Source organism: the organism of the source record quoted next (assembly GCF_019968955.1).
Source record: "MAG: Porospora cf. gigantea A chromosome Unknown PgA_NODE_321_length_22311_cov_332.82, whole genome shotgun sequence".
Classification (NCBI taxonomy): Eukaryota; Apicomplexa; class Conoidasida; order Eugregarinorida; family Porosporidae; genus Porospora; species Porospora cf. gigantea A.
Window position 1 is genome coordinate 1 of NW_027151614.1, and position 22,311 is coordinate 22,311.

The 22,311-nt window shown below is 54.2% G+C and overlaps 16 protein-coding genes across 27 annotated transcripts; 8 read left to right on the forward strand and 8 right to left on the reverse strand.

The window, feature by feature from the left end:
- On the reverse strand, positions 1-3,734 carry KVP18_001963 (uncharacterized protein; the record flags this gene model as incomplete). 2 transcript variants are annotated; one of them, XM_067952493.1, is made up of 3 exons in its annotated part: positions 1-111; positions 139-385; positions 414-3,734. In XM_067952493.1, coding segments are annotated over 3 exons (3,679 nt in total), but the record flags the coding sequence as incomplete, so codon positions are not given. The 2 variants fall into 2 exon arrangements, with proteins under 2 accessions (XP_067809799.1, XP_067809800.1); XM_067952494.1 differs by lacking the exon at positions 1-111 and having other exon boundaries at positions 348-3,734.
- A 298-nt stretch (positions 3,735-4,032) lies between these two features.
- On the forward strand, positions 4,033-5,721 carry KVP18_001973 (uncharacterized protein; the record flags this gene model as incomplete). Its single annotated transcript, XM_067952512.1, has 1 exon — positions 4,033-5,721. The coding sequence occupies one exon, from the start codon at positions 4,033-4,035 to the stop codon at positions 5,719-5,721; it is 1,689 nt and encodes a 562-aa protein (XP_067809816.1).
- Positions 5,722-5,884: 163 nt separating this feature from the next.
- KVP18_001974 (uncharacterized protein) lies at positions 5,885-8,051 on the reverse strand (the record flags this gene model as incomplete). 3 transcript variants are annotated; one of them, XM_067952514.1, is made up of 3 exons in its annotated part: positions 5,885-6,462; positions 6,491-6,743; positions 7,194-8,051. In XM_067952514.1, the coding sequence occupies 3 exons, from the start codon at positions 8,049-8,051 to the stop codon at positions 5,885-5,887; spliced, it is 1,689 nt and encodes a 562-aa protein (XP_067809818.1). The 3 variants fall into 3 exon arrangements, with proteins under 3 accessions (XP_067809818.1, XP_067809819.1, XP_067809817.1); XM_067952515.1 differs by lacking the exon at positions 7,194-8,051 and having other exon boundaries at positions 6,491-6,704; XM_067952513.1 differs by lacking the exons at positions 5,885-6,462; positions 6,491-6,743 and having other exon boundaries at positions 7,107-8,051.
- Positions 6,723-7,013, forward strand: KVP18_001972 (uncharacterized protein; the record flags this gene model as incomplete). The annotated part of the gene is made up of 1 exon (XM_067952511.1): positions 6,723-7,013. The coding sequence occupies one exon, from the start codon at positions 6,723-6,725 to the stop codon at positions 7,011-7,013; it is 291 nt and encodes a 96-aa protein (XP_067809815.1).
- A 10-nt stretch (positions 8,052-8,061) lies between the features above and the next one.
- On the forward strand, positions 8,062-8,871 carry KVP18_001969 (uncharacterized protein; the record flags this gene model as incomplete). 2 transcript variants are annotated; one of them, XM_067952505.1, is made up of 1 exon in its annotated part: positions 8,062-8,871. In XM_067952505.1, the coding sequence occupies one exon, from the start codon at positions 8,062-8,064 to the stop codon at positions 8,869-8,871; it is 810 nt and encodes a 269-aa protein (XP_067809811.1). The 2 variants fall into 2 exon arrangements, with proteins under 2 accessions (XP_067809811.1, XP_067809812.1); XM_067952506.1 differs by having other exon boundaries at positions 8,161-8,871.
- On the reverse strand, positions 8,872-9,588 carry KVP18_001966 (uncharacterized protein; the record flags this gene model as incomplete). Its single annotated transcript, XM_067952498.1, has 1 exon — positions 8,872-9,588. One exon carries the CDS (start codon positions 9,586-9,588, stop codon positions 8,872-8,874), a length of 717 nt encoding a protein of 238 aa, XP_067809804.1.
- A 22-nt stretch (positions 9,589-9,610) lies between these two features.
- On the forward strand, positions 9,611-10,459 carry KVP18_001961 (uncharacterized protein; the record flags this gene model as incomplete). The annotated part of the gene is made up of 1 exon (XM_067952488.1): positions 9,611-10,459. One exon carries the CDS (start codon positions 9,611-9,613, stop codon positions 10,457-10,459), a length of 849 nt encoding a protein of 282 aa, XP_067809796.1.
- Positions 9,619-10,056, reverse strand: KVP18_005153 (uncharacterized protein; the record flags this gene model as incomplete). Its single annotated transcript, XM_067949529.1, has 1 exon — positions 9,619-10,056. The coding sequence occupies one exon, from the start codon at positions 10,054-10,056 to the stop codon at positions 9,619-9,621; it is 438 nt and encodes a 145-aa protein (XP_067809822.1).
- Positions 10,460-10,574: 115 nt separating the features above from the next.
- Positions 10,575-11,273, forward strand: KVP18_001968 (uncharacterized protein; the record flags this gene model as incomplete). Of its 2 annotated transcripts, none has more annotated exons than XM_067952504.1 (1): positions 10,575-11,273. In XM_067952504.1, the coding sequence occupies one exon, from the start codon at positions 10,575-10,577 to the stop codon at positions 11,271-11,273; it is 699 nt and encodes a 232-aa protein (XP_067809810.1). The 2 variants fall into 2 exon arrangements, with proteins under 2 accessions (XP_067809810.1, XP_067809809.1); XM_067952503.1 differs by having other exon boundaries at positions 10,590-11,273.
- A 665-nt stretch (positions 11,274-11,938) lies between these two features.
- On the reverse strand, positions 11,939-12,970 carry KVP18_001975 (uncharacterized protein; the record flags this gene model as incomplete). Of its 2 annotated transcripts, XM_067952516.1 has the most annotated exons (4): positions 11,939-12,076; positions 12,105-12,296; positions 12,325-12,489; positions 12,518-12,970. In XM_067952516.1, 4 exons carry the CDS (start codon positions 12,968-12,970, stop codon positions 11,939-11,941), a joined length of 948 nt encoding a protein of 315 aa, XP_067809820.1. The 2 variants fall into 2 exon arrangements, with proteins under 2 accessions (XP_067809820.1, XP_067809821.1); XM_067952517.1 differs by lacking the exons at positions 11,939-12,076; positions 12,105-12,296 and having other exon boundaries at positions 12,473-12,808.
- Positions 12,971-13,284: 314 nt separating this feature from the next.
- Positions 13,285-15,026, forward strand: KVP18_001967 (uncharacterized protein; the record flags this gene model as incomplete). Of its 4 annotated transcripts, XM_067952502.1 has the most annotated exons (4): positions 13,285-13,846; positions 13,882-14,050; positions 14,079-14,610; positions 14,637-15,026. In XM_067952502.1, the coding sequence occupies 4 exons, from the start codon at positions 13,285-13,287 to the stop codon at positions 15,024-15,026; spliced, it is 1,653 nt and encodes a 550-aa protein (XP_067809808.1). The 4 variants fall into 4 exon arrangements, with proteins under 4 accessions (XP_067809808.1, XP_067809806.1, XP_067809805.1 ...); XM_067952500.1 differs by lacking the exons at positions 13,882-14,050; positions 14,079-14,610; positions 14,637-15,026 and having other exon boundaries at positions 13,285-13,872; XM_067952499.1 differs by lacking the exons at positions 13,285-13,846; positions 13,882-14,050 and having other exon boundaries at positions 14,137-14,667.
- A 139-nt stretch (positions 15,027-15,165) lies between these two features.
- KVP18_001962 (uncharacterized protein) lies at positions 15,166-16,917 on the forward strand (the record flags this gene model as incomplete). Of its 2 annotated transcripts, XM_067952492.1 has the most annotated exons (3): positions 15,166-15,189; positions 15,216-16,430; positions 16,459-16,917. In XM_067952492.1, the coding sequence occupies 3 exons, from the start codon at positions 15,166-15,168 to the stop codon at positions 16,915-16,917; spliced, it is 1,698 nt and encodes a 565-aa protein (XP_067809798.1). The 2 variants fall into 2 exon arrangements, with proteins under 2 accessions (XP_067809798.1, XP_067809797.1); XM_067952491.1 differs by lacking the exon at positions 15,166-15,189 and having other exon boundaries at positions 15,240-16,430.
- A 44-nt stretch (positions 16,918-16,961) lies between these two features.
- Positions 16,962-17,456, forward strand: KVP18_001970 (uncharacterized protein; the record flags this gene model as incomplete). The annotated part of the gene is made up of 1 exon (XM_067952507.1): positions 16,962-17,456. One exon carries the CDS (start codon positions 16,962-16,964, stop codon positions 17,454-17,456), a length of 495 nt encoding a protein of 164 aa, XP_067809813.1.
- Positions 17,457-17,495: 39 nt separating this feature from the next.
- Positions 17,496-18,479, reverse strand: KVP18_001965 (uncharacterized protein; the record flags this gene model as incomplete). Its single annotated transcript, XM_067952497.1, has 1 exon — positions 17,496-18,479. One exon carries the CDS (start codon positions 18,477-18,479, stop codon positions 17,496-17,498), a length of 984 nt encoding a protein of 327 aa, XP_067809803.1.
- Positions 18,480-18,523: 44 nt separating this feature from the next.
- On the reverse strand, positions 18,524-21,256 carry KVP18_001971 (uncharacterized protein; the record flags this gene model as incomplete). The annotated part of the gene is made up of 1 exon (XM_067952508.1): positions 18,524-21,256. The coding sequence occupies one exon, from the start codon at positions 21,254-21,256 to the stop codon at positions 18,524-18,526; it is 2,733 nt and encodes a 910-aa protein (XP_067809814.1).
- A 129-nt stretch (positions 21,257-21,385) lies between these two features.
- Positions 21,386-22,168, reverse strand: KVP18_001964 (uncharacterized protein; the record flags this gene model as incomplete). 2 transcript variants are annotated; one of them, XM_067952495.1, is made up of 1 exon in its annotated part: positions 21,386-22,168. In XM_067952495.1, the coding sequence occupies one exon, from the start codon at positions 22,166-22,168 to the stop codon at positions 21,386-21,388; it is 783 nt and encodes a 260-aa protein (XP_067809801.1). The 2 variants fall into 2 exon arrangements, with proteins under 2 accessions (XP_067809801.1, XP_067809802.1); XM_067952496.1 differs by having other exon boundaries at positions 21,386-22,060.
- Between the last annotated feature and the right edge of the window lie 143 nt (positions 22,169-22,311).

Below are 22,311 nucleotides of genomic sequence, written 5' to 3' on the forward strand. Positions count from 1 at the left end.
CGATTAGCATTGAGGCACCTAATACTTCGGAGGTCCGGCAGAGACCTGCGAGGTTCGGAGTCTTCTCCACAAGTGAAGCGATCACGATAAGCGGATATCGCGTCTTGCATTCTGGTTGCGTATTAACCGTACACTCACTGTACGCGGCCTCCCGGTGATCGTCGTCGTCGTCGTCCCACACGACAGCCTTTCGTTGAAAGTTAGCTATGTCAGAGACGACGTTCGGCAGCGGCGCCGGAGTACCCACGAAGGCAGAGCTCAGCTCGGTGGCTACTGCGGCTTTCAGATCCTTGGCGAGGCACAAAGACAGCTCGAAGTCGTAAGAATCTCGGTCGATGAAAAGAGCGTCAAGGCGGCACTTCAAAGGTTTCCATTTCTCGAATATCTGAATGAGACGCAACAAGATCCCTCACAGGTTTCGTTCTCCGTAGCATTTTCTGAGCATCTTTAGAAGCCAAGAGATAGGTTCGAATGTCCTCGGCAAAACCGTCAACCGACTGTGCGGTCATAATGGCATACTGAGCTGATGCGCGGACATAGGCCACGTTCGAGGTGGCATGAGGCACGATGATGCGCCATAGCCGCCCCCGAATGTCGGCGGGACAGCTGGTGTGTATCACGGCGTATGCTGCCACCAACAGGTAGGACCCTAGGACGGGCCCGGGACTCGAAACGTCGGTCATATCACTGAAGGCCTCGGCGAGTGCCTCTGGTCTTAAGGCCACCAGTCGACATGCTATCATCTCAACGATATTCCGAGCGTTTTGAAGCATAGGGATCCGTAGTAGTGCCCAGACGTTCGCAGTCCAAGCATCAGACGCGTCATTCGTCAGTAGAATTCTGCTCAACACCAGAAGGCTTTGTAGAACCCTGATCCGAAACCTGTCTTCTTGGCTGTCAGGCATCGGTATTGCGTTGTTGTCATGGGCCAGTTCTATGGCGGAATCTCGGTCGACGGCCTTTGTCTCCAGACAGTCGATGTCGCGAGCTCCACGACCAAGGGCATGCAGCTGTCTGAACAGCACGTCGCATAACCGTTCGGCAAGATCGTTGACGAAGTCTAGTTTGGATTTGCAGTCTACCAGTCGATCGAGATACACCCAGGCCGAGTGACGCACGAAGAATGGACTGGACGTGAAGGTATCAAGCGTATCAGCAGAGATGGCACGGCCGGACACTGTCACATGTGCTTCGGTGAACGTCAGGATCTTCACGAAAAGCGCAAGTCCGACGTCGTGAACGCTGTCACAAAGCGAAAAAAATGACAGAAGAGGAAACGTGAGGGAGCGGGCCACTCCCACGTGGCTAGCACCGAGCGACAGCACTCGATGAGCAAACTCCGTACTCGCTTCCGTAGAATCCACCACCGCGACGTGATCTGAGAAGAGACATCGGAACCCAGCCTGCAAGTAGGCAGATGGCGCTGGGCAATCGGACACAATATCCTCCAGCACGGCCAGGAAGTCCTCCCGTAGCTGGACTATCTGCTCCACTGAGAGGTCGTAGCGTAGGAAATGAAGGCAGTCCAAAATGACGGTACAGACAAGGGGTCCGTGCTCCGCGAAATTGGATAGGTGCACCTCAAGACTGTCAGGGTCGCTCCAGCACTGCAAACGGATATGCAGCATGTCGAGGAGGTCGGAGTACTCTTTGTAGTTGACTGGCACGGGCATTTCGAGGAAGGAGTCCACGTTCTGTCGGTCCAGCTTAGTTTGCAACGCAGAGACGAGGTCCGGGAAGGAGAAGCCGCTGAAGACGTCTCTGGCCTTCAGCGGACTATACATCCCAAGAACTGAATCGACCCACTCTGAAGGGATTTCCTCTCTCTGCAGCCGTGGCAGTAAGAGAGAACAGAAGATGAATGCCATCAGCGTGGGATCTTTGTGCGCCTTCTTGACGAATTCCGTAATCGGCTGCAGTAGACCTTCAGGTAGAGGAGTTAGCTTTCGCCAAGGCAGAAATTGCTGAATGGAAACAAGTAGAATGAAGGACTCTTCTGTAGGGGCCCGCAGCAGGCTCCTTTCTGAGACCATCTCCAGGATTCTGATCACCACATCTGCAGATTCTGTGCAATCCGGTGGAATGCTGTGCGCATCGATCCACAGGGCTACGTCCTTCCGACATTCACCTCTTTGAAAGAATGTACTTCGCAAAGGTACCAGCCTACACAGGCCGGCAACTACCTGTCCGTCATGCTTCTCGGTTTCGAGAAGCTTTCCCAAGCTCATCCATCGGTTGACGTTGGCAGTGAGTTTAGGGCCGACAACCTTCCATATCTCTGGAGGTATAGCCGCAACCATCACCATCACCTCCGCTGACGCCTCCGCGGTCCATTCCCGATAGAATCGCACCAGCTTAAACATGCACTCGAAGACCAAACTAAACAACGACGAACGGGAGGGACCTGGTGCCTCGCGGACGTCGCGAGACGCCAGGGAGCGATGGGCCCAGCAAGCCGCTTCCTTGAAGCCAACAGACAGCGGCTGTGCAGGCCCTGTAGGTCCCATCAGTCCCTCCATAAAGACACGCGAGGTCGACCCTTCGCTGTGTAGGACCCGCTGCATCTCGTCGGCGGATAAGTGAGAAATCGTATTCGTGATCAGTAGGCGGAGGGCGTCCTCACACGTGGAGAAAGAGGGCTGCAGTGCCAGTCTCCGAGCCTTAGGCAGAAAGTAGTCGCAGAAGAAGTGCAAGTCAAAGCGCAGGTCGGAGAGGTCTGAAAGTCCTGTCACTACGGTCTTCACTAGAGATTTATTCTCGTGGTTCAAACCGCGCTTGAGGAAGCACCCAACCCAATCGGGGCCCATTTGTAGTGGTCCGTTGGTGGGCTTCATTGCATCTAGCACCTTGCGGAACATGGGCCAATTCGACTGTACCAGATGATGGTGATACCCAGCTGACGAGTCCAGCAGGCAAATGAACGCCCTCCAGGCCTCCTGGTCGTCGTTCAGTGAGCATAGGGCCCGAGCCGTCTCGATGCAATAGACTGCCCTCTTGCAATCCTGCGCATCAGTCGTCTCCACTACGCCCCACTCTACGCACGCGGGAACGTGATCCTCCAGTAAATGACGCACAACGGTCGATACTTCAACTGTGTTACGCGACATTTGCTCGAGGTAGTGGCTGAAAAAGAGCAGTTGGTTGCTGAGGGGTAGTCGACCCAACAGATCCCTGATGTCGTCGACGCAGTCCTCAGCATGCGCGCAGGCCTTGGCCGCTAGAATCAAGTGCTCCGAGTCCATTCCTGCAGTAGGTAGGACTACTGGTAGGCTGCTTTTGGCGCCATACTGCCGCCATAGCAGCGGCATGAGGAGACGTAGGACGTCAATACCATACGGGGCGCCCTTCAAGTAGAAGTCATTGGCGGCCTCCAACGAGAGGCGCCTCGACAACAGCTTCGCCAAGTCCCTACCCACCAAGGAATCAAACTTCCTGGCTTGGGTGAGGGCCAGAATATCTTCCTTGGAGCCCACGCTGTCCAATACCGCAAGATAAAGCCGCTGTTCCCTTACTGAGTTAATCTCAGTAAGATTCAACGCTAACAGGAAGTCTCCCCCACTCAGATGCAACTCCCTCATGACGCATCGGAGCTGATCATTGACATTGGTTTCGGGTCGGCGTTGCAACAGTTGCAGAACGACTTGGCAAGCAGCCCGCTTTCTCTGGGCGGATTTCCGCTTGTACCCAATAACCGCCAGCGACGGCAAGAGTACCGCCGCGATGTACCAGATCATCTGAGAAATAGGTCATTCACACTACCTTTAAACGCCGCTCTCGCACTCAACGGGGTGGCTGCGACGGATAAGGTTGCCTTGTGACCTCACGAAGGATTCTGGATTCTGTGGTCGCACATCCTGTCTTGGGCTAAGAACTTTTGAGAGGCTGATTCATTAACGCACATATCACCTTCTGACACGAGTGAAGGCAACTTTTTTGGAGCACACTGTGTAACACATTCAGGCTCAGCAGGAGCTATGGACGTGGAAAACGTTCTTGTGTACACACTTTCAGTTGAGGAAACTGCAAATTTCCATGTTCCGCCCAGTGTTACTTCCCGACGGTCTCGATTTGGGAGCTCAGATGCTACCGGCTTCAAGGACATATTCGGAGGAAATGAACCGGTTAAAAAGGGGGGACTCTTCTGTTGGCATCCCTTACCTACCTGCAGCCCTGACTGACTTCCCGCCGCCCTTGCAGACTGCGAAATCCTTTCAGGGACCGCAAGCCTTTCAAGGATCACAGTCTTCGAAGGCCCAATCCTTTCCAAGTATGGGGCTTAGTACAACGTCTCCCGCATTAGATTTCTATCCACCGGCACCTGTGGTGGGGAGCGGTGTCCCCGCCGTGTTTAGACGCGGTTTGGAACACCGCATACCCAACGCCATGAACTATTCTAAGCCATCCGAGGAAGAGACCAGCATGACCGCAGTACAGTCTATTTCGACGGTCCAGACGATACCAACATCAGTGGATATCAAACTCTCTCCATTGGCGGATAAGATGTCATCAAGAACGTCCGCGCTTCCTCGCCTGTGCGACACCGTCAGCTCGCGCAACGTGTCGAATCGTCCTCCCGATGCCATTAGTCAGATGACTCTACCGTCTCGACCAGAGATATCTGCACCCTTGATGTCACAGCGGCGTGAGGAATCATTTATCAGAAATGCTCGTCTAGGGCAACGAGTTGGCACGTCAGAGGTCCTTCCACGTACGCCTCCGTTCACTAACCCCCACATTATGTTAACTGCGAGGGGGCAGACGACTGGGAGCGCAGCACAAAGCACCACTGACTCTCCTTCGTCAGCTCGCACAGAGTCACATCCGACATACGAGTGGACAGAAGCGTATCGGCTTCTTTTGACAGATGAATTCAAGCGAGACTACAGGAATTTTAACCTCAACCACATCCCGCTGGAGGACTGGTCTGTCAAACAAGTGCGTACATTGGATTTCAACAGCAACCGCAACCACCGCATGTTCAGGGCCGAGCGTGACAACGGGGCTGTATTTATTAAGGTGATCCCGAAAATCCGATGGAACGAGCTGCTATCTCGGATGCTGACGACCAGTGGCACCTACCAGGTCTCCGGAGAGAACTACGTAAAGGAGGCCGCAGTTAACGCCTGGCTGTCCAAATACGCTGCAGGGGTGTGTCCTCACTTCCTTGGATGGTGCGACATACCTAAAGAGCGGCTGAGGAAGTGGCTGCGAACTCCGGTTGAGAACTCCATCGTGCTGCTCTCATCATTTTACGGGCAGAACCTGTACTCTGCTATCAATCGACCTCACAATGCCTACATCACTGTTCACACTCTGCGTCTGCAGAGGGACCTAGCCCAACTAGTTCGGCGTCTGCATTCCGTGGGTCTGTGCCATTTGGATTTGACGCCGACGAATGTATTGATGGGTCCGGAGGGCCTTAAGCTGGTTGACTTCGCTAAAGCGGCCCCAATGCGCAATCCGCTCACGAACACTCAGTTTGAGTCTTCCACGCCAACTGTAGGCAAGAGCGGATACACGCCTCCGGAGTGTGAAGAGATGTATCACCCTCGAGGGAATACTCCGAAGTCCTTCAGTGTACAGAAAGCCGACGTCTTCATGTTGGGAGTGCTCCTATTTTACGTCGAGAACGGCGGACTAACCTGGAAGCGGGCGTCCGCAGCCGATTCTGATTACACTGCGTTTCTTCGGGCTCACGGACATCTCGATACGATCGCGTAAGTTTCGACATACGTTGAGCATCCAGACACCTCCCAATGTTTTCGAAATGCAAAGCCTGGGACAGCGGCTTCAAGCGACTGCTTAGCCGTCTTCTGAGTGCTGACCCGCGTCATCGCCCGTCCGTGGAGGAGGTGTGCCTGGCTTCATACCTGCGGACTGGAGATTAGTCGAACACAATTCTTTTGCCTGTGAACTGGACTGCTGTTCCCTGCTTGTAGCTGCGGGCGTCCGCCTTGGCACCGACCGCTCTCCATTGCTCAGCAGGCGCTGGCTTCATCGATGGGCTTGATTTCTTGCAACCCTTGTTGGCTGTCCAGGCCTTAACCACAAATGCCTTACCCTGATCATCCTTCACATCTTCCTTTAAATCTTCAGTGAACACCGTTTCACCCTCGTTGTCGGTGAAGAATTCGTCATCGTCAGCCTCGTCAATTGTAGGCAGCTCCCCTTTGACTAGCTGCATCCGAAGCACGTCTCGCTGTATGAGCTGCTCCTGGGAAAGCCCACTGACGCCCTGTCGAGTGGGGATGTAGTCTGTCGCTCGTTTCTGTGAGAGTACGTACAGAAGATCGACCCGGAGTTCGTCGAGGCGCGAAACGCTGGTCGTAAACCTTTTTAAGGCTTCCTCCGGCGTGATAGCTTGAATTTTTGGTACGTCAACATCAGTGCCTTCTGCTCGTCTTCGGAGGGCCTCCACCTCCTTCTCGGCGGCGGCGATAAGCTGCTTCGTGCGTGTTCGGTCTGAATAATGACCATGTCCACCGCTCACCATTGAACCATATCTGACGTCTGTCGTCACGCGTGACCACAGGCGTTTGGGCCGCCAATTGCGCCTCCAGAGCCTTCAGCTTGGTTTGCAGACCTTCGCGGGCCTCATGGGGAATGTCCCGTGAGAGGCGACGCTTAGTGTCCCGGATCAGGTGTTTGACGCCCTTCTCTCTCTTGCCGTTCTTTTTAACCTTTGCGCGTTGACTGGGTCGCATCCAAAAATCGGACTTTTGATGGTCAAGGTCAAGGCGCGTCTGGCAAAGAAACCCGCCACACCGGCAGTCGAACCCACCGTTCGCGAAACCACAGACATCACAACAATGTTAAAAGCCGCCTCCAAGAAGAAGCCTCCAGTAGTCACCAAGACGCCCGTCGCCAAGAAAACCATAGAGGAGGACCTGGGGCTTGAGCCTCAAAGGAGATTGGACACGGATGGCTGGCCAATTTTCTCGTTGGAGGAGCTAAACGTGGGTCAGGGCGGAGGCACTGACTTGTGCCCTTTTGACTGTGAGTGCTGTTTCTGACGAAGCCAAAAATGGTCGAGCGCTGTTTGTATGAGGAGAGGCGCCTACCTGCTTGCGCTGTGGGACGTCGTTTTGGATCGACTGCTAGGAGACTCAGAAGGAATGACTTGAGCAGAGGATCTTCGCATCGCATCTGCTCGTCAAGCGGAGTGTACTGTGCATGACAGACGTCAACCTCACCATAGAATTCCTATATGTATCCATAGAGGGACATAACTCCCTCAGCTTAGGCGACATACCTAAAGGCCCTAGTGTAGAATCAATGGCCTCCAACTGATCTTTCTCATTCCGCCCTGGCAGCAGGGGACGGCGGAGGACCATCTCAGCAATGACACAACCGGCAGACCACACGTCAATTTTCGAGTCGTAGGCCTCGTCTCCCAACAGCACCTCTGGAGCCCTGTACCAGAGAGTGGTCACTTGTTGCGTCATCACCGCCGCCTCCTTCCTGGACAAGCCAAAATCTCCCAACTTGACGACTCCGTCCTTGAGGAAGACGTTGCTGGGCTTGATGTCTCGATGGACCACGCAACGCGAGTGGAGATACGCAAGCCCTTCAAGGATGTTTCGGGCGTAGCGCCGCACGGCATTCTGCTCCAGGTCGGCATCAGGATTGTCGATCAATACAGCCAAGTCGCTATCTGCCACTTCCAGGCAGAGAAATAATTCGGGGCACCTGTCCAGCATAGAGTAGATGTCTGTAAAACCCAGAGGCGTCTTTATTTCACCCTCCTCGACCGCGAGTCCCTCCACTTTCAGCACGTTGGGATGGTCCATCTGCATAAGGTTCGTCAACTCACGCAGGAACGTCTGACTTATCACGCTACGATCGCTCCTCAGGGGCTGGCGCGTCAGTTTCAACTCGTGTGTGGGCGTCAATCGTTTGAGCGCGACGCGATTGCCAGCCTTGTCTTCTGCAAGTAGCACTACAGCGTAGGCTCCCTTACCGAGACGTCCGATGACAGTGAAGTCGGACAACGGAAGGCAGTTCCCCAGGAATAGCTTACGCGTCACGTGCTGTAAGAAGGACGCCTGCATAAATTTGTATATGCAAGCAACTGATTTGGAGTCGTCAACGCTGCCATCCGTGCCACCGCAGGCGGAAGACGAGGCTGAAAGAATAGACTCAAACGAGTCATGTAGAGACATGTTATACCCTTCCTCTGTGAGCACCGAGGAGGTCAGCGGCGACTCCGCCCTTTTGAATAGAATCTATCGGACGCCACTGCTGTACAAGCCGCGTTTGAGGCCACCCAGTGTATCATTAGAGCCGGGAATCGTATCCTTAGACAATTACGATTTCTTTGCTCGGAAATACCTCTACGTGCTCGAACGGATACAGCTTGTAAAGCTCTGGCGGGAGTCCTGGATGCCGCTACCCCATCTGGAACTGCCGGTGTTGCACATGAGCATGACAGAGGCCGACCGAGTCGGCAGAGCTGGGTGCAAGGTGACCCTGCGGCACACCAAACGGCATGCCATTAGCATATTTGAGTGTAGGTTGACTGTAGCCGATGCCGAAAGCTTCCTGAAGCTCTTCAGAACCGGGAGATGCATTATGGTGGTCAGTGAGGAGGAGGCTGCTCTTGGTGTCTGGTGTCTCCGAACTCGCTCATTCACGATTCCAGTTCTTGACGGCAAGCTCTGCTTCCAGGGATTATCCCCACAGTTCTTTCAAGCCCTGCTGCTTGCCGTGAAGTACCACGAGTTCTTCAAAACGATTACGCTGCTTACACGAAATAAGGTGCCAGCGGCCACTCATTCAGACGTGCTGCCGAGGCAACTGCCCTTGTACGCCGACCAGTATATGCAAGCGGGCATTGACAAGATAGCCGTCGCGTTGCGTGACAAGAGCTAGCTAACTGTCGGGGACGTCCATCTTGAAAGGTCCGTCCGAACTTGTGAGGCGGACGCGATGGCAGAGCTTCTCCGTCATCTTTGCGTCTCCCATCGCAAGGTAATAGAAACACTGTCGTTGCTCTGGCGTAAGCCACGTTTCAGGGTACATCCGCGCCACTCCTCCGAAGGTGTAGAAGCTGACCACTGCTGGGTCGTACGGATCGCCGCATGAAATGGGGTCGTCGGCTGCGGGTACGAGGTAATTCCAGTTTACGGGGCATCGCGTACTGCATGTGCTGGCCTGAGCTATATCGCTGATAAGATCCGTGTCAACCACAAGAAACGTACACCTAACAACGGTTCCCTCCTGAAAACAGCGAACCGCAACGTAGTTAAGCCAGTGGTTGTCAATGAAGAAGCTTAGGGCAGTGGCAAGGAAGTCGCCTGGGTTGTCTATGCTCACAGCGTACTTCACATGATTGAGATTTACTCGGAGGCATCGAGGCTGGCGGATATAAGGCACTTTGGTAGGGTTCGACGGCAAATTTGAGACGGTCTCCTGAGCTTTCAACAAAGGCCTCGCCGTGGTCTTGGTAGTTTCGGCAGGCATTGGGGAAGGTGACAGCAGGTAGCAGGGGGAGCACTCGGAGAAATTACATCTCAGTACGCCTTGGCAGCTCACCTCCTGGACGTGAAGGATTCCGGCCACTCCAATAACAAAAAGTGACGCTCGCATCTTGTTGGAAAGTCCTAATTACATGAAGGTTCAACTATTTCTGCCATGCATCATTCTCGGTCTGAAGGCAGACCCCAGCACAACGACGGCTGTAATGGAAGCAAGCGCGGCAACCGTGACGACCATTACCTCTACCTTGTCACCAATGAAAACCGTTTCGGGTTTGAATGGAAGCGTTGACGCGAGCACCACGACAAGCGAGAGCCCCCTCGCCAGCGACCCCGCAAGCACCCCAGCCAACAGCGCCGTCAGCACCATCAGCACCATCAGCGCCATCAGCGCCATCAGCACCGTCAGCACCACCGTCAGCACTACCGCCAGCACCTCCGCCAGCACCTCCGCCAGCACCACTGCCAGCTCCACCGCCAGCACCACCGTCAGCACCGTCAGCACCGTCAGCATTCCCACTGAGGACGTCAACTCGGTTCCCCCGCCCATGCAGCCCTCATGTCTCCAGGTTGGCGACATCTCAGCTGCTCTTTACATGATGCGTCCTTCTGACGTCCTGGCAGCGGCCTTTGTCTACCTGCTCGATAACCCTGGAGTTTTCGCCGTTGGCCTCCAAATGAAGCCCGCCACTGCCCACGAGGAAGCTCTTTGTGGCCTCTTACCTATGGACGAGCAGGCGTTCCGCGCTGCGGTGCCGGCAAGCTCGTGTCAGATCACGCCGTTGATCTATCCAGATTTCTGGCGGCTTGCATCTGGTCACGTAACTGCCGGCAACGCTACGCAAAGTCACGTGTTCACAGTATTCACGTTGGGAACCTTGCACGGATTACGGCCTGACCTACTGAGTAACAGTGAGACCAAGAGTTTGTTGTATGGGCTTGCCACTGGTCGATTCGACCTCATACCAATCGAAATGCATTAATCGTGTGTAATGGGAATCAGTGGTCTCTTGCCTCATCTGAAATCTGTTGAGAGGAAGGTATGTCTCTGGTCGATCACCAATTTAGGTAAACCTGGAACACTTTCGAGGGAAGAGAATGGCAGTAGATGCGATGACTTGGCTCCATAAGGCCGCTTTCGGCTGCTGTGTGGACTTGGCACTCGGCAAACCCACCCAAACCTACATTCGCTGGTGCTGTCGGAGGGCTGCAACGCTCTCTGCCCACGGAGTTACGCCTGTGTTTGTGCTAGATGGACGACCGGCAGCTTGCAAGAGAGCAGTGGACGATGAACGTCGGGCTGCCCGAGACAAGCATAGGAAGCGGGGGCTGGAGCTGCACCGAGAGGGCCACGCCGGACGCGCGTTAAAAGAGTTTAGGCAGTCGATTGCGATCTCAGATGAGATGCTGCGGACGTTTTTCGACGTCATGACCCAAAACGGGTACCAGGTTTTGTTCGCGCCTAACGAAGCGGACTCACAATGTGCATTCCTGGCTATATCGGGTCAAGTCGCGGGCGTAATCTCAGAGGATTCGGACTTGCTGGTGTTCGGCGCGCCCCTCGTCGTGTTCAAGCTGGACGAGGAGGGGCAGGGGCTGCAAGTGCAGTACGACGAGCTGTCTCGAGCGGGGCTGCTGCCACCCACGCTGTTTACTCACTGGCGGTTCGTGACGATGGCCGTGCTTGCAGGCTGCGACTACTGTCCTTCGCTGGTAGGCGTAGGCGTAAAGACAGCATGTAAAATCGTGTCTCAAGCTAAGGATGTTGACCATGTGAGTGTTCGTGGGCGGGGTTAACAGGCCGTGCGGCTCTTGTGGCAGGGAGGGTATCCTGTTCGGGATGGATATTTGGGTGAGGTCAAGCGCGCTGTTAGGTGCTTTTTCCATGCCAAGGTATACGATCCCAGGACGCGGAGAATCGAACTTCTTATCAGAAGCTTGTACGACGAAAGTGAGAAAGGCAGCGGAACATCACAGATTTGGAGCCGTGGCTTTGTGAAATCAACGCAAGTGCCAGCGACGAGGAGAACGTTGTGGAGGCCTGTGAAGGTCGAGTCAACCCTCGCAGTCGTGATGTCTGGTGCGACAAACCGCTGCCTCCTAAGCGCGGCCGATGCCTGCAGGATATGGGGTTCCGGAAGCAGATGGTCACCCCGTCACCTGAGTCACCTACCCGAAAAAGGACCGTTCAAACCAGACCGAAGAACGTAGTCGCCCGAACTCCAAAGAGAGTGTGTATGTCTCTGCCGGTCACACCTGTTGTTGGCTCTCCGATGACCGCTGCACCACCTACAGAACATGAGAAACAGTTCTACACCCCTCAATTGGCCTACGATTCGGAGGACGTTGCTTTTGAGTGGCCTTTCGACTCCTTTGCCTACCGAAGTCCGTCTCCTCCGTCTGCCCCATGTACACTTTCGACGAGACCTCTACTAGACTCTTTCTATGCCTCGCCCAGTTAGCTACCACGTTTCTCGAGTTCCTTGAGAACGTTGTGGGTCATGGCGCTTGTTTATATTGTTCTTGACGAGCGGCAGCACTTGACGGAAGAGGTCGCGCTCCTTTAGGACAGTGAACAACTGAGACAGGAAAAGTTGAAACTGCGTGGCTGACGGTGATTGGGCTCACATCACTTATATCCGCTGTCATCCGAGCAATAGTTTCACGTTCGTTCTGCAGCCAGCACTTGTACTGGCGGAGTTCCCGCTCTAACTCGCTCAAACGGATATCTTGTCTTTCTTGTGATAGATGGTTTTGCTGGGATAGGAAGTTAAGGTCCTGTAGTTGAGAGTTCAGCGCATTAACTTGCGCTTGAGCTTCCTGTGTCTCTCACGCCCATGTGTCTCACAACTTTCTCGGCTTCCACCAGGACCAGGCGGGCTTTTAGGGTTTCGAGGTCAGCCTCCAGCTCTCGTGCTGCAACCTCAGCGTCGCATTTTGCTCGGTCTGCCTTCACATAATTCTGGATCTTCTGTGTTGCCAGTCTGTGTGCCTTCTCAAGGGCCCCGCTGAGCTGCGTCGTGCGAACTCACGGATCTCACCTCTTGAATCTTCTTCTTTGCCTCCTCGATTTCAACCTTCAACTCGATGTTCTCTTCCTGGTACGACAGCTGGCTCTTCAGCATGTCGGGTACAGACGGGGCACCAGTGGCTGCAGACCGACAAAGGAAGTTTTCGTTGAGCTTGTCGTTCAAGAGCTTCAGCTGCTCCTCCAGAACGGCTACCTTGTCGCGGAAGTACTCAGCGTCGCGCTTCTCTCTCGCCAACTCATCAGTAAGGCGTGCCGCCTGCCCCTTCCACAGCTCGGTTTCCTTCACAGCGTGTCGTTCCATTGTCGAGGAGAGCAGACCCGATGCTGGGGGTGTTTTCCGGCTGAAGAAGGAAGTCTCTAGTGGAGAGCGGTTCCGTCGTAGCAGCTGCGTCGAAGTCTCTCCAGCAGGACGTATAGCGGGGGAGCGACTGGGGGGCATGATTGGAGTTTCGTCTGTCCCCATTGCCAGTTTGGCAAATGCTGACGGTTCGTTTCGGGCTTCAAGCCGTCGTGAAACCTCCTCAGAGACAAGCGGCGACAAGAGAGATTCCAGGGACTTCGTTCCGAGTGCACTGCTGTTCTGACTGCTCCGACGTGCTCGAGCCCGATCTAGGGCCATCGACAGCCGTTCTCGCGATGTGGACGGACTTACAGGTGGGTATGACATCGAGGGATGATTAAAGACACAGAGACGTTTAAATCGACCGGCCGGAACTCGTAATTACTCGGACCGACGAAACATAAAGGCTGCCAGAGCAAATTATAAATTTCTTCTCAATGAAGTTCCTACATCTCCTGGTGCCGGCCGTGGTTTTGGCTGCGGAGTCCGACCCTGCTGACATGCCGTTGGGTGCCTCATGCTTCTTCGACGTGACCATCGACGAAGTTGACGCGGGGCGTATCGAATTGGGTTTATTCACTGACGTGGTTCCGAAGACTACTGCCAACTTCATCGCTCTTGCCAACGGCCACGTATTTGACAAGGTGCCCGAGGGATATAAGAGTTCCATATTCCACCGCGTTATCCCCAGCTTCATGCTACAGGCTGGAGACTTCACAAACGGTGACGGTCGCGGCGGCAAAAGCATATACGGGCGTACGTTCGCTGATGAGAATTTTAGCGTGCCTCACTCCCAACCGGGCTTGCTTTCCATGGCCAATGCTGGCCGCAATACTAACGGTTCGCAGTTCTTCATCACAACTGTGAGCACTCCCTGGCTCAACGGCAAGCATGTGGTGTTCGGCCGCGTCACAAAGGGCATGAACGTCGTTTCCAAAATTGAGTCGCACGGATCACCGTCTGGCCGGACACGAGGCGTGATTAGGGTTGCGAACTGCGGTTGCACCGTACATGATGAGCTATGAACTAAATAGGAAAAATGGTAGGCCTTAGCGGGTTCCAGCGGAGCCGGATATGGCGACGGCGCAGCCTGCCTAAAGACTTGCGAGTAGTGACATTCAATGTGTTATCCGAGCTATACGCGAAGAATGAGCGCGGACGTCGTCCTGACCGGTGGAAGCATGTGCTATCGGAGCTACGAAAGTGAGCCAAGGGTGCGCTGACGACTCAGTTGCAAAGGGGATGTGATCTGCATTCAGGAAGTAGACGTTAAACTGTGGAACAGGCTGATGAGTGAGCTCTCAGACACGTTTGACGGTCAGCACCTGCTTAAGAGTAGCTTGGCTGAAGGCGTTGGGATTCTCTGGCTGAAGCACCGATTCAAACACTTGGAATCCCACACCACTCTCTTTACAGACAGTCCCCTTGATTTCAAGAAGAACCAGGTCGCCTTACACGTAGCTCTGGACGACACACTCCACCAATCGCAGCTGCTCGTCTCCACCACACACTTGCTGTTCAACGCAAAGAGAGGTGACATCCGCCTGTATCAGTTGATGCGAGTCATCCATGACGTGGCCAAGCTCAAACTGCTCTACCCTACGGCTGCGTCGTTGATCTGCGGGGATATGAATATCACTCCTCACGACAATGCATATTACTGGCTGTGCGGCACGCCAATGCAGCTGGACGACAGCATTTCTGATGAGCAGCTGGTCAGCAGTTCATACATGGAACGCGCTGTGCGGTCAAGTCTAAGGGATGTGAGAGACCTCGGCGGTTCACACAGCATAATGGCGGAACGGCATTACGAAAGATAACCGCCCCCATTGGACTTAAGTCGTCCCACCGACTGTTGAGGGTCCTGTCTGCCTTCGACGAGAAGCTTTCTGCACAGGACATTACGGCTCGCGGTCTCCTCTCACAGCAGCCGGGGTACACCTCAGCCTACGCTGACATGTCGGATGGCGACATGCGCTCTGAGGTTGCTTTCACTACCTGGTCCCCTCACCAGAAGGCTTGCGTGGACTACATCTTTTTTGAGACTGAGCGTTTTGTGGCCGCGGCCGTGTTGGAGGTGCCTGACTGTCGCGGCATGCCCGACTTTCCCAACCGAGAATGGGCGGCTAGCGACCACGTAAGTCTGGTGGCGGATCTTGCGATTCTGTCACAGGACTAAGCTATTATTGACACATTGAGCTTCAAACTACAATCAAAACTAGAGAATCCTTACATTAAATCGAGCGGGATTACAGGTGTCTCGTTGCACCCACAGAGACCGGTCTGACAGACTAAGATTAAGTGCAAATTGTGATAAAATGCCATGTCAGCGCGATGCTGAAGTGAGTTTCAGGCTTACGCCACACAGAGCACGCTTGTAAATATCGTCGCCATGAGAGACGAGTTAACAGTGGAGAGTCCCCCCCAAGTCGACCGGCTGCTTCGTCAAGTGGAATCGTTTCAAGCCTTCTCGAAAAGCCCTTCAAGGACAGAGTGTCGTCGAAAGCCCCTGTTACCTCCATCACCAAAGGGAGTGGGTTCCTCAGGGCCCACACCATCATCGACACGGGAGACCGACGACCCTGACTCCCCCGACGCTGACGAGGCCAGGAAGGAGTTCTACTTTCCCTGCTGGCTGCTGCTGCACAAAAAGGATCGAAGACTGTCCATAGGCGACGTCGAGGGATCCAAGCAGAAGCGTATGACCTTCGTTGAGACGTTACGCGGGTTGCATTCCCGGTGCAAGTCCTCCAGCGAGATATGCCGAACCAATGAAGAGAGGTTCGTTTTCCAGTCTGTATCCACACCGAGAAGCAGCACTCTCAGCAGAGCACACTCGTTCCGAGGGTTGGGTATTCTCCCGGGGCACCGATCTCATTTCAATGCTCGTATCCCTCCCTACGTCACGCTACAGCTATCTGACTTCCAAAGCAGCGTAGCACGTTTCCGTGTGTTTCAGCACTTGCGTGACCTACAGAAGGGCACCCACGAGTGTATAGACGCCAAGTGTCCCATGCTGATCAAGAGATCGGCCGTCAGACCGCCCGCTACTTCTGGTCTGTACCTGGACGCTGGTTCATTTTCTATCCCGAACCCTGAGAAGCTCAACGGAGGCGAGGACGCCTACTTCATCTCCGATTGCGGGCACGTACTTGGCGTGTCCGATGGGGTTGGAGAGTGGTCCGACTTTGGTATCAACCCGCGCAGATTTAGCCAGACCCTCATGAATGCATGCAAGTCGCACGTGGATACAAATCCCAGCGACTTTAGCACCGGTTCCCGAAAAGCGTTTACTTGCTTGGATGCCGGTTGGCAGAGGACTCACAATGCCATGATTCCAGGGGCCGCCACGTGTATAGTGGCGGCCGTAAATGAACCTGGCACGAGTCTAGGCATCGCGAATCTCGGCGACTCGGCATGCTTTGTCCTGCGACGAGACCAGAGGTTGTTCACCAACATGACGGTTCTTAAGAGAACTCGCGAACAGCAGCACTTCTTTAACTGCCCGTTTCAGTTGTCTTACATCCCAGACCCCTCTCAATTTGAGGAGTTGGAGAAGCAAGGCCTCAGCGCATTCGTTAATGTGAGTTCCTGCGCATTTTCAAATTCAGCTGCTCCGCACCATGAATGAGTCGTGCTACGGCTACCGAAGCGACATACCTGAGATGGCTGACACCTATGAAGTCAGTATTAAGGAGGGAGATCTCGTAATTGTTGCCACGGATGGATTATTCGATAACCTGTTCGATATGGAGGTATCGTCCTTGGTTTCTGACTGCCTATCACCGTATGAAGTTGACATCCTCAAAGAGTGTGATGAGCTCACCAAGGCCTGGTTCAATGGGCAATTTATCCACCCTCTAGCCGTCGAGCCCCCTTCAAACACCACATCCACTCCGCCGGAGGCCATCGCCAAGGCGCTAGTGCAGGCGGCATTCGCTCGGAGCATGGACACGCAGGCCTCTACCCCTTTCGGGAGGAACGCCCGAAAGGAGGGACACCGGAATCTGAGCGTCGGCGGGAAGTTGGACGACATTACAGTGGTTGCAGCTTGGGTGAAGAGACGGTGATATTATCTGTGGTGCCTGACTTCGTAGTGTGCCATATTTTTCTGATGGAGCCGAAAGTGACCATACACCCCTACGGCTCCACTGAAACGACCAACAGTAGCTCGGAAGAGTTTGAGGTTGCAGCTCTGGTGAAGGGACAAGCTGAGGGCATCTCGAGGCAGCGCCTCGTGTACCTTCCGAAAAGTGACGTGGCCAGTTACATTTGGAAGAATCTTTACGGCGGACTTAGTCTCATGAGCGGCTCCGAAGTCCAAAATGCCAACCCCCTCGGCATTTTCGCTAAGGAATTCGTGCTTCGTCTGCAGCCTGATGACCCCAAGACGCTGCAAATCATCGGGGCGTCGGGGGAGACCATTTGTGAGGTGATGATCGCTGTTGACGCCTGCACCGGAAACCTGATGAGTGGGTCGATGCCTCCCGTGCCAGAACTATTTGGAGTGTACATCAAAGGCCTCATGGTTAACCGACGAGGGGGGGTGGTGCTCCTGAGCATTCTCCTGGACCATGAAGAACAAGTGAGTGATGCGCGTTGTGTGTGACTTGTGAAAAGTCTTTTTCAGTTGGCTGATGAGATCAGATCAAAGACTCTGTTGGCTGTGACTTATGGAGGACAAAGATGGGGATCCATGTTTTTCCAAGTCTGGTAGGTTTTCCATTGATTCTTTTTCCAAGTATTCTGACTTCGTTTTGTTTCGATCTGGACGAAACCACTCGTAGTCAACTCCGTAGTCATCCGTACCGGGATACAGGAGCACCACGGTCATACCTGCAAAGATGAAGCATCCACCAGCGATGTTTCCCAATAGCACAGGACATATATTCCCAAAGACCTCTGAGTAGGAAACACCACAATCCTCCATCAACGCTTGGGTCAGCGTGAACAGATTGGCTACCACGTGCTGATACCCGCCAATGCAAAATACCAGCACGGGAAAGATGATACCGTAAAACTTGCCGGCCACATCTTGTGACATGTAAAGTGTCCAGCTTGCCAAGCACACGCACATGTTACAGGCGATGGCATTGACGAAGGATTCGATGAAGTCCTCACCGACCTTGCCTTTGGCGAGGTGACAGAGATACTGCCAGCTACGGCTCGAGTGGTCTCGGTATTCGCCACCCAAATGACCGACAAGGCCACAAAGAACGACGATGCCCACCAGGTTCCCCGCGAAGGCCTGGGCCCAAAGTCTGAGCACGTCGACGTAGTGCCTCCAATCTTTAGGGCCGGTGGCAGCGTAGACCATGCCGGACATGCAACACGCCGTGAATAGGTCTGCGCCGCTGAAGGTGATCGCGGCAAAACACGTAGGAAACACTATACCGTATATTAGCGTAGCAACAGCGTAGCTGTCGGTTTCGTTAGCGGTGCCGACGTCGAAAAACCGACCTGCCCCCACAGTGCATCCATGACCCCAGAGAAACACCCAGAAACCACCCAGCACCGCTGCACTCATATGGCGCCACCACGGCTCCATGATCTTGCCCCTGGCGGATTCAGTCGCAGCGTTGTACACCTGAGTTGGCGAGAGATGGCTTCGAATTGTCAACGGAGTAGGCATGGAACCAATAGGTGAAATTTAAGCACGTCGCATCATCGTATCAATCACAGTTTTCGCTTTTTGTTCAGGGCCTTGATGTCAGCTTGCTGCTCGAACGGACGCCAGCCTCTCAAGGGGTGCCGAGGGTCGAGATTCCGGATAGTGTCCTCACTCATGACTCCGGACCAGCTCTCCAGTGTCTGCGCCAGCGAGCGGTTGGGGCGCGATTGTGTGTGGTAGAAGGGAACTGAGGCGTTTGGAGAGTCCAGACCGAAAGCGACATCTCGGGCCATCACGCTTTCGAAGGGCTTCAGCTGAAAGGGCTCCGAGTTTTTCGTCGGCAGCAGAACGTCCGTCGGGTACACGGCAAATGAGGGGAAGGGTTCCATGTTGTCGGGAACGATTAGGAATGGCTCCTTGTTCGTCTCGTCGTCCCAACGGCGATTGAGTTCGTTCTCTTCCTCTGCCGAAAGGTGAGGGAAGCGTTTTGTAAGTCGAACTCTGGCGACTTCGACGGCGGCCGCACGCTCCTTGGCTGTGGTCACCGTCAGATTGCGTCTGATCACTGGTGGAAGGAGGTATCCCAACTCATTGCGGATGCCCTGTAGTCCTCGGCAGATTCCCTTGGGGTCATCGCGGGTGAAATCCCTATCAATGCCTGCCTGGAACGTTAGGAAGTTGCCCTGGCCACGGGCCTCCATGGATTTCATCTCTGCGTAGGCGGACTCGGCGTGGTGGTCGGCTACGGTTTGAAGCTCTTCGGTGATGTCGAGCCACATGCGAGACAGGCGAATTAGCAGCTCGTTTAGGTGGGCCTCTTTGTCCTCGTCGGCGGCGTTGACTCTTTTCTGCAGTACCTGAGTGGAGATTGCGGCCAGTTCGACCTCTTCAAGGTTGTGTTGAACATTAGAGAGTAGCTGAGTCGTCACGGAGTTCTGCTTGTACTGCCTGAGCTCCTCGCACAGTAGCTTCGCCATCACGAAGCACTTGCCATAACTGTAAGCCTGTTTTGTGTCCCAGCCCGCTCCGAAGACCGACATCGCGGGGAACAGGGAGTTAACGCCAGAATTCACATCGTAGTAGGCCTCAGGCGACCCCATACAACCGAATCCCCCAGATAGCACCTGTATATTCTGGAACGATGAGGCGTGAGGCACGATCACAGGATACATCGTTGACAAGTTGGGTTGGTCGGCGATTATATGCGGAGGGTAGGCAGAGTGAGTGGCGGCGCAACGCATACGAGCCCGATGCTGGTGGTCGAGGTAGAAGGTGTCCTTGAAGTTGACCAGGCCAGTGTTGTTGTACGGGAATATCTGCTGGTCTTCCTTCAGAGGAACCGCAGGTCGGAGGAGGATATCGGAGGGACCCTCAGCCAAAATGTACTCTGTCTCATGGGTATCTGTGCGGACAGTTACGACCGTGAGACCCGCGGAGTTCAGCCTGGCACTAACCACATCGCGCCAGGCGGATTCATCGTACACGGCCTTTCCTTGCGTTGTGGAGGTCAGGAAGTCGGTCATCACCTTGTTCATACGATGAATGTCAAACACGACTTGGGTTTCCTTGCAGTTAGCCAGCACAAGCATCGCCTCTGAGCGCGTGTTAGCCTCCACATCCATGGCGAGGGAGCACTCGTAAGGAGAGACTGCCGTGGTTCGGAGCCTACTTGTCTCGGTCTTCATCACTTCGACACAGTGGTTGATGTACTCCACTTGGCTCTTCTTCAGCGTGTTCCATACGTCAAAGATGTTGTGCTTTGATTTCCGTCCCAGCCAGGCACGTGATTGGCACCGGCGCTCCTCAAATGGATTACGATTGAAGAAACGACGAAAGTGCAGAAAGTCCTTTAGCAGGTTTTCATACTCCGTGGATTCTGCTGGAGACTCCAGAAGGGAGTCCTCAGATCGCCCTACTGCGTTGACGAAGACGTTGCGGAGGTCGTCCCCGCTGGGAACTCGATCAGCGGGATGGAAGTTCTTCGGATCAATTCGTGTATCGTTTCCAATCCATTTGTTTCGTAACAGAATGAACGCCTTTTGCATCTTGGATGGAGTCGCATTGTGCGGGGCCGTGTCCACTGGTGCGTTAGAGAGGTCGGTGGGTAGGAGTTCATCCTTGGCAGCGCAGGGATGGTTGGCGGAGGAGATGACAGTGGTTTGGTTTTGTACAGGGACCAGACCTGGGTCGTATCTGAGCGTTTGGTTGGTAGACGCGTCAGTATAGACGCCACCATTTCCTTGCTGCATCCTTACAGGCATGCGAATGTTTTGAACGGTGGGGTGTCTCGGTGGTGGGCGCTGGAATACCGACTTGTGATTGGGAGGCATGTAGTCCATGTTCATGTCGATGGACTTCACCATACGTTCGGAATCCTTCTGCATGACACCCCATGTTCCGTCGTCGAATGCGACCGGCTCAACCTCGCTCAAGTCGCTAGTGCGTACTGTGGGATCGTAGGTCTTGCATTGATGGGTATTGTAATCGAAGTCTTGGGGCCAAAAGCCCACGTCTTGGAACTTCAGTGCGTCCGGATGAGCGCTGGATCGAATGTCGTAGAATGGGATTGGTCTGGGGGAGCGAGGCGATAGAGTCTCCGACCGAAACTGCGATGCGGTCGTGCTGATGCAGGACATGCCAGACTTGGGGAAGGTGTGATCGGACAGGCCGCCGTATCTGCGCTGGCTATCCTCCAACAGGGGATCCGTTGCAGTTCCGGTAGCAAGTCCCAAGCTGGCCGAGAGGATGCCTTGACGATTGGAAGGATGCTTCTTTTGGGAGAGAATGATACGGGACATGAGATTAAAATCTTGAGATATTCACGAGCTTACTCAACAGCATGAAACACCACAATGGAATGACGAAGGCCACCTTTCCAAAAGGACGACTACAGGGAAACCTGCTGTTGGAATTACGATTCTGCCATATCACCGAATCAGCGCAAAACTGAAGAACTCCTGCCTGAGGCGAGTCTGTACTGGCTCCATCTTGAACCCCCCCGCCTGCATCAAAAGGTTCTTCTCCGTGTGCTGTTTCTTCATAGTGTCGAAGACGATTGTGGAGTCGAGAAGACTAGGCAACACCAGTTGAGTCCTGTCCTCCACAGCACTCTCGGTGTGGAAAAGTTCGGGGAACTCCCGCTGCAGCGGATGCGCAAGATGGGAAAGTGTCGTGGGCGAGTATGATAGGCCTCGGGTGTAGTTCAGCTTCACCTTCTCAAAGAAAGTGCCTTCGATCTCAACGATTTCCTTTACGCGGAGACGGTCAGTCTTCTCATTGTTGTTGTTGTTCTCGACAATCTCTTGCTGGTTCTCAATCTCAAAGCGCCTCAGCTTGTCGTTAGTCTGCTGCTTCTGTTCCTCGGTGCCATACAACAAAGCCAATGCCAACTCCTCCCTCTCCTCCAGAAACCCGTTAAACTCTGGCGTGCTCGCGAAACGCTCCCTTCTCTGACACATGATGCTTGTAACGCGATGTCGCACCGTCTGTTCCTTCTGGAACTGCAGGTTCTCCTCGAACCTGTCCACCCATTCTGAACTGTGAGACTGCTTCCTGCAAATTGGACAGGTGTATCTATGTTTGTCGTCCGGGTCCACGATCATGCACTTGGAACAAGCTCGATGACCACACCACGGATGACAAAGCACTCGGGCATTCGCAGACACCACCACCGCACACTTGCTGCAAGCGGTGACGTTGCTATTCGACATCGATGCTCGATCGTTAGAGCTTTACACGGAAAACCGACAAATCTCAAGCTCCCTCTTGTTCGCCACTTGGACTTTCGGAGTAGGGCAACGCATGCAAAGCCTGGAACGGCAGCGTGTCCAAATGTTGCTCCTCCCACTCCTTG